We start from the raw sequence: 7,826 nt of genomic DNA on the forward strand, positions 1-7,826 counted from the left end.
TATAAAATTTTACAACTGGAAGAAAGTATAATTTGTAGGAAAATTGTGATTTGTAAAAATCAGTTTTATTTTATAACCCAGAAAGATTGGCTTTACATAACATCGATCCTAACAAAATTATTGGACTTTTTAAGACTTTAGGGGTCATTTTTACTGCTCACTTTTTTTATAAATGCAGTTTTCTTACGAGTATTACATCATGTACACGCATAAATATGCCCAGGCATGTGTGTTGGTATATGTGTCTGTAATACCCATGAAAAACATCTGTGAATGTCTGATATATGAAAAAAAAAATTAAAGTTTTTTCAGTTGTTTATAATGGTCACTAAATTGGTAACACTTTCGTTTCTAGGTTCACGTAAATTTACTTCTAATGGAAGCACGGATGCAAGCTGAGCTTCTCTATGCTCTTCGTGCCATAACTCGGCATTTGACCTGAAGCATCGTCCAGGGAAAATGTCATATATGTGTAAAGACCTTTTCACATAGGATATACATCAGAAGCTGTTTGTGATGTAGCATCAAACATTATTCAATTCTCTAGTGTCAAAGTTTTAGCCGTTTTTTTGGGGGCGGCTGTAATGTGCAATGATGTATTTTCTTTTTCTTGATGCTTAACATGACTAACAATTGCAAAAATAATACTGAGGAGCACTACTTGGCATTGTTTATAGTTGGGTTTTTGGATACTGATCATAAATCATGAACCTGGTTTGTTAATGCTTAACTTCAGTGCTTTGGGGTTTGTGTGTATGTGTATTTTTGTTCTTTCCTTTTTTTTTTTTTTTTTTTAAATATGGAAAAGCGCTTAACAATCTGCTCGAGCAATTGTTTTTCAGATATCGGAATTCAGCAATGAATGACCTCCTCTGGCCATTCTAGAATTTTAATGTTGTGTCCTAAATCTGGTGGAGGAGAAGCATGCGCTGTTGAACTAAGCTGCTCACAGGACACTCATCTGTGTCCCCAGGAGATTATTTGTCAGGCACTGTTTATTTTTTTTGTTTGTTTATTTGTTTGTTTTTTTTACTGCTATTGGCGATAACATGAAATGTGATACAGCCATTGTCCATAATTTAATGTGAAATTGATCATGATGAATTCTATAGCATGCTACTGAAATGCCAAATTCAGCTAGTTTCTTTCTCTTCTGAAAGAGAAGTTTCCGTTTTCCATATCAGATGTATATATTAAAAGTGGAATTATGCACAATCCTTTCTATCACTGACAGTAATCCTCAGTCATCAGAAATAATCAGTGCTTGCAGGGCTACTTACAGTTCATTTAGTTGGCACATATAAACATGTACCCACATAAGACTGACCAAAAATTTTCTTTGCACATTTTTCTTTTCTCATAGTGTTTTCTATATTGCAGTAAGCGGAGGATGGTTAATATACCTATATTTTTTCCTGTTAGGCTTTTAGAACTTATTTTCCATGGTTTTTCTTATGATAGGTTAAACAGTTTATTATTCAAAGGTAAAAATTGTGTTTCTATGCATTAATGTGATTGAACGACAACAACAAAAGAGTGCAATATGTTAAAAAAAATACTCAACAGACTTTCCCCCTATTATGTCACTGCAGAAGTGTCCTTTTAACACAGAGCCATAAAGAAATTTGGTTCAGATTTCTTTATCGCCCAAGGCTTTTGCCTTCCTGGGGTTGAACAATGTTCCTTTCATAATGCCAAAGCATCCCCTTCCCCAGAAAAATCTCTTTGGACAACTGGTTAAAAAAAGATCTCAAGTCTTAAGGGAAGAAAAAGCATCCCAAAAGTCACATTTTTGCATTGGTTTATGTTGCTTGATTAGATTATCTTCACAGAGCACAACGTTATGTGTTTATAGCTTTAATTTATATTATGTTAATGAACCAGTGAAGTGCCTAAAGAGATGCTTACAGCTATCCAGTAGGACACGACTGCACTGCTTAAACACTTTTTGGTTAACTAAGGGTGACTTGAATTTTACGCAAACATGCTAATTGTTTTAAAACAGATCCATTTTTTCATAGTGAATAAGATAGTTAAAATTTTCCGTTAGAGTTCCCACAAAGATTTCATTTTAGACTTACTTGTTATCTAGGACTTACTTTTTTTCTCTCTTGAAAGAATTGTGGACTAGTGTTCTGTTCAATCATTTTCCCCTTCCATTTATCATCCTTTTCTGGTACAATCCATTAGGTTGCTTTCTTTTAGGCTTTGTTCTAGATAAGAAAATAGAAAGATGACTGTAAACCTATGAATATGAGATAGTTCTACATTTTTAGATTCCAGGATTTTGTTTGAAATCTTCCACGTGAGGAAAAAAATTGCTAATTTTTTTTTAAGACAGGGTGGTTTATTTAAAGAGATTATTCAAAGAACTCGTGTCGGATCCAGTCTGTTTTGGTTATTGTGTATACCATATGTTGATTTTATGCCATATCACATTATATAGACATGTGTTAAATACGAAGAAAGTCTTTAGGGGAATGGCAAAATACGAATGACAACATGCATGTCCATTTGACTTCCCTAATTTTAGAACTTTCAAGTTGAGGATATCCTTTACTCTTGACTTTTTTTTTTTTTTTTTTTTTTACTAGAATTCTTTCAGTTAATAGCCCTATGTTTTTGTGCAGGTGACCTGTATTACAGGATAAAAAATGATTTTTATATATTGGAAAGGAGGAGAAATTCTCACAGAACACCATATGAGCTTTAGACCAAAAGGGGAAACAAGGTTTAAGTAACTAAAATGGCCACTTAGTTTTTGTTTTTTGTGTTCCCGCCAACCCCCCGGAACTGTAGGTAGTTGGAGTTGGGTTATGGAAATATTAGTGCCTTTACTAGATCTCTTTCCTAGCAAGGTTTCTTATTAGCTCAGCATCGATCTGTCTCATCACTAATCAGGAAAATCAGTTGACTTGGAACTATAAACAAAAACAAAACAATATATTTATGAACCTCACTGAATCAGCCTAGAAAAGTTGACTTTGAAGGTGCCAAAGCACCTGCCAAGATGCAGCACGCACAGCCTTCCAGGTTGTGAAATCCATTGTACAGCGAGTTTGCTGTGAACTTCAGCTAATGCAAACTTGAAATTCTGATGCGGTTTTCCAGGGTGGTATTTTTTCAGAGTATTGAATTTACTATGTAGTAATTTATAGTATAGCTTTTTATATTAAAATGTGATATTTTTAAAAGAGATATCTGGTTCAATTGGTGTATTGATGTGACTATACGATCTGCTAACCCACCCCTTGGGCTCGCATTGTGCCAAACTGAGATGTGCAGGTGTGCGTGAGAAAAGCACACGTGAATGGGAAGTCTCTAACTCCGTTGCTTATTATTTTCAAAATAGTCTAATAATCCACTGATGTATATGCTTGGTGGAGAGCCGTTTACTTTTGAATTTCAAATTGTCCCACTTCCAGTTATAACCCTCAATTTCTCAGATAACCTTAGGAAAATCCAACTACTCTCCTCTCTGAAAGAAAATCTTGAACCCAATCCCTTGACTGTAGGAGTGGCCTGGCAGGTGCCTCCTTGGAGCCTTCTGATGAGGCTTCCTCAGATGGACTCGTGATAATTAGAGGAAAACAGGCTTTTGAGACGGGACAACTTATTATTTCTTCACCTTTTTGAGCTAAGGATACTTTCTCAGTCTCAGGAAGAATCTTTGTCCCATTTGGGGTACTTTTTAAATAAAGAATGGCTAGTGTGGAATCTGGGGCATGGCCTTGGCCTGTAATTATGACTTTAAACCCAAATAATAGTGACAGAGCAACACAGGACTGTCTTAGAACAGAAAACTCGATGTCAGCTTTATATCAAAATCGTATTTGAACCAGAGCCCCTATTTTAATTGTATTATAAAGTCCCTTAAATTGGGATTGACCTATATACGCTAACTAATATGTATAAAATAGATAACTAATGAGAACCTGCTGTATGGCACAGGGAGCTCTACTTCAATTCGCTGTACAGTAGAAACTAACACAACATTGTAAAACAAATATACCCCAATACAAAATAAATAAATTAATTAATTAAGTCCCTTAAAGATTTTAAATGCTTCTAACAACTAGTTAACATTATTCCTGAGCAACTTTTTTTCCCACCTTATAGAGTTTTTAAATCCAAAATCATAGATCTTTATGCCACAGCAAAATGAAATTATCAACGAACAATTAAAAGATCTGTACTTAAAAATAGTTCACCACTTTCATGCAGAGCGCATGCATATATGATGGTAAGATTCTTTTAAACACTAAGGACAATTCGTCAGGGAAAAAAACATTTCAGTGCATATTATAAAAATGCTTTGCACTGTGCTAGTAAAATGAGGTTTTTGTTTTGTTTTATGTTGTGTTTTAAAGACAATTCTAAATCATTCCTCTGGAAAGCAAGACCTTAAACTCTTCTCTTTATCTAAGGGGACTTTTTCTTCTTTTATGCAAATAGACGGTCTTGCATGAAGTGAAAATTATGCAACAATAATGTTATATAAATAGTAGAGGAAATTTGCTAACAGTATAATTCAACAGTAAACTGAAAGGTATATGGCTCCTCTATTCAGATCGAGTTTTAAGTTACCTAATTTTATAGTCAGAACCTATTCTAGATGGCCATAGTCATAAACTATGTTTCCTGATTATATCCCTCTGGAGACTGAGAATCAAATAATCTTTCCTTAAAACAGTACTGTAACATGAATGTATTCATCTCAGTCAACAGAACTTCAGTGCCCCCTGTATGTGGAGCTTACTTCCATGCTAATTTGGCTTCGTTAGTAGTATCCGCTCAGGTGAGACCTAGAACAAAAATATCTGGGGTGAAATGAATCATAGCGGTAGAGGTACCTGTCAAGGCAGAAAGAACCCTGTGAGGAAGGAAGAGTCTTTCAAAGAATACATGGACCATAATTCTAAGAGCGTGGCTGCCGTCAGCATCACACACCTAATCTAAAGGAGCACTTCCTATTGTGGGAGCTTCTGCCTACATTCAGCCCGTCCTTTCCTGCCTGCTTTCTCTTCCTCCAAGTGCCTCGACCTCTACCACGCTCGCTCTCTTCCCCTCCCCTCAGCCCATCTTGGTCTGAGCGCCTTTTCACAATCCAAACGAAACATCACCAGCCACCTGCTGATCGTCACCAGCATTTACTTTTCCCAGTTACTTCTTCTCCATCCATGAGGAATATGACTTGTCCCAACTCCCTCGAAATCCCTCTACCATCTAGCTATATTTTGGCTAACCTTTGCCCTGGACACCCTACCAGATCTAATGCAGCACCACGTGTAATCTCGTCCATCCCATACTGTTCTACCCTTTCCCAGCTGCCAAAATATCTTGCTCTCCTCTACCTCATCCCCAAAGAGCCTATAAACTCAGAGTATCCAACCTTTTCATGGATTCACTCTCCGTTGTTCAGTAATACTACTTCCATATTTTAAATAAATCATAGAAGATTTTTGCCTTCTATCAAAGTAGGAATCTTTATATTTATACATGATACAGAAATTGAACTATTTCTACCATGCAGAATTTAGCATTTAGCAGGATTTTAAAGTGATTGAATTGCCATCTTAACCTGGATCTATATTTGGTTAGTCCAAGTTATTTGAATGTAAAGTGAAAATTCTCCAGCAATCCAGATTGATCTGTAACCTATCAATGGAACAGGAAGTTTCTGGCATACGAATGGGTGGTGTTTCAGACATTTGTTTTATTGGTGTCATTTGGGCCTTGAAACACATTTCCAATAGAAGGACATATGATAAAGGATGTTTAGGTGGTCCCATTGGATCACAGAAGACCATTTGATTTATAATATAGATAAAATACCATAAACTTGGCTACGTAATGGTTTGATCAAGCTTCCCTAGGTTAGGCTAAGCTTCTAACCCCTATTCCTACCCTATTCTCATGGAGGAAAATGAGCTACGAGATGAAAAGGGAATGCACTGCCTTCGTAGTCCTTACAACCATGGCTGCACTTCCGGTATATCCAGACAGTATCATTAAGGAACAGGAAACGCACAGAAGAGGAAGAAGCAGCAGTTCTTCCTCTCTAGCCAGTGCCTGCTCAGTGTGGTCCATAGATGAACACTGTCAGGCTTCTAACGTGGGGCGTGTTTATCTATAGACGGTTGTCTGACCTGAAGATAAACCCCCCTTGTTTGAAAGTACAGATTATTATGATCTACAGTGGTATTTGGATGGCCTTCCATGCCCGTTCATGAACAACCCAACCTGATAACAGAGTCTAGTCAATTCCTTTAAGGGCCCAGAAATGAATAGATGCCTAGTTAAGAAATGAGACTTGAATGATGGAGACTGAAAGGATGTTTTTTATTAAATCATATGTCATGAAGTGTTCTTCTAGCTTTAAATTAATTATGACTGCACCACCATGAAGTCCAGAGTTGAAAAAAGAAGGAATATGGGGGCGGTGGGCGGGGGTGACGCATATCTGATTCTTTTCAATGCTTGTGGAAATCTTTGAAATAATAAAATGCATACTATAAAATAGCCATTAGAACAAACACCCCATTTTACAGCTCATAGGACAGCATCAAATGTTAGTAAGTCTAAATATGATAAATGTAATTTTTGGTATATAAATTTGCTAAAGCAGTCTATTTTCTTGCACCCCTCAGTTTAACCTCTTAAAAATGAATGTATAATTTTAACAGAAAGAATATCAAAAGAAGAGACACTCTCTAGTCTTTAATGTTAAAATATTGTTTATGAATGCTGATTAGCTTAAGTATATGCATTATGACACTTACTGAATGAAACTGATTATACATCTCTTTCTCCAGTTAGTCTTTACAAATTGTCAACTGACTCCCAAAGCTGATAAGGAAGGATCAAAAGGTAGGATAAAGGAAATGTATCAGTTGGGTAGCCAAGAAATTTCCTTCGTAATGTTGAGACTGTTTTCTCCTTTCTGAATTTCACTGGTTCGCTAAAATAAAGGGTAAGCGTTAAATGGTACCCTTGTTCATCAAGGAAAGAAAGTCATCGCAACTCTATATCTACTGCAGATAATTTCCTTTACATCCATATATCTTCCCTGGAAAGAAAATACAATTTTTCCCTTCCTCTTTCTCCTCACATTTACGCTTTTCAATCTGATAAGATAGACACAGAACGCAAACCACAAGCCAGTTTGGCATCTTCTCCATGCTAATAGAATACTCACAGCCACATGCACAGTTGGAGCAAGGTTACAAAGAACCCTGTCAGGTCAACTTGGAACATGGCCTTGCTACTTGGATTAGATCCTTCAAACCTGAAAATAACTTTCCTGGTCATGGAAGAACTGGATGTATCCTTTAGCTTATGAAATAGGATTTGAACTTGAAATCTCTCTTTTTTTTTAACCTGATTTTGCAGAGCAGCTACATCATGAATGTATATATTAAGACTTTGTAGCTGAATTGCACATGAAATCAGATTGCCAACTTCTTATCTTTCAATTTTAGACATCATTTTATCCTTAAGTTGTGAGTGATATATGTAGCATGCTGTGAAACGTCTGTTATAGTTCTTTAATTCGTCAGTATTAATACAGAATTATCTTTTGCGTTCCTTGGTACTTTTTATTCCATGTAATCAGAAGCTGTGATGTTTTGCCTTTGTAGTCCTGTGCTTTGTTACTGTAATTTTTTTTTACGAAGCACGTGATTTTGGACTAACGTGAGGCAGATGACGTGATCTTTAAGACTGCTATATCTCTATCAGTCTCTTACTATATAAGGTTTTCAATTAGAATAAGCTTTTATCAAATAGATCATTGATGCAATTTAGGATTCACACAATTTTCAGTG

General features: G+C 36.1%; 1 protein-coding gene across 1 annotated transcript in view; it reads left to right on the forward strand.

The window, feature by feature from the left end:
- Positions 1–7,820, forward strand: part of SESN3 (sestrin 3) — a 73,504-nt gene extending 65,684 nt beyond the window's left edge. Inside the window, exon 10 of the mRNA XM_007116824.4 lies at positions 356–7,820. Within this exon, the coding sequence (XP_007116886.2) occupies positions 356–442 (87 nt within the window). The 3' untranslated portion in view covers positions 443–7,820. The remainder of the gene's footprint in view (positions 1–355) is intronic.
- Positions 7,821–7,826: the final 6 nt, after the last annotated feature.

Source organism: Physeter macrocephalus, chromosome 16, assembly GCF_002837175.3.
Source record: "Physeter macrocephalus isolate SW-GA chromosome 16, ASM283717v5, whole genome shotgun sequence".
In the NCBI taxonomy this organism is placed as follows: Eukaryota; Metazoa; Chordata; class Mammalia; order Artiodactyla; family Physeteridae; genus Physeter; species Physeter macrocephalus.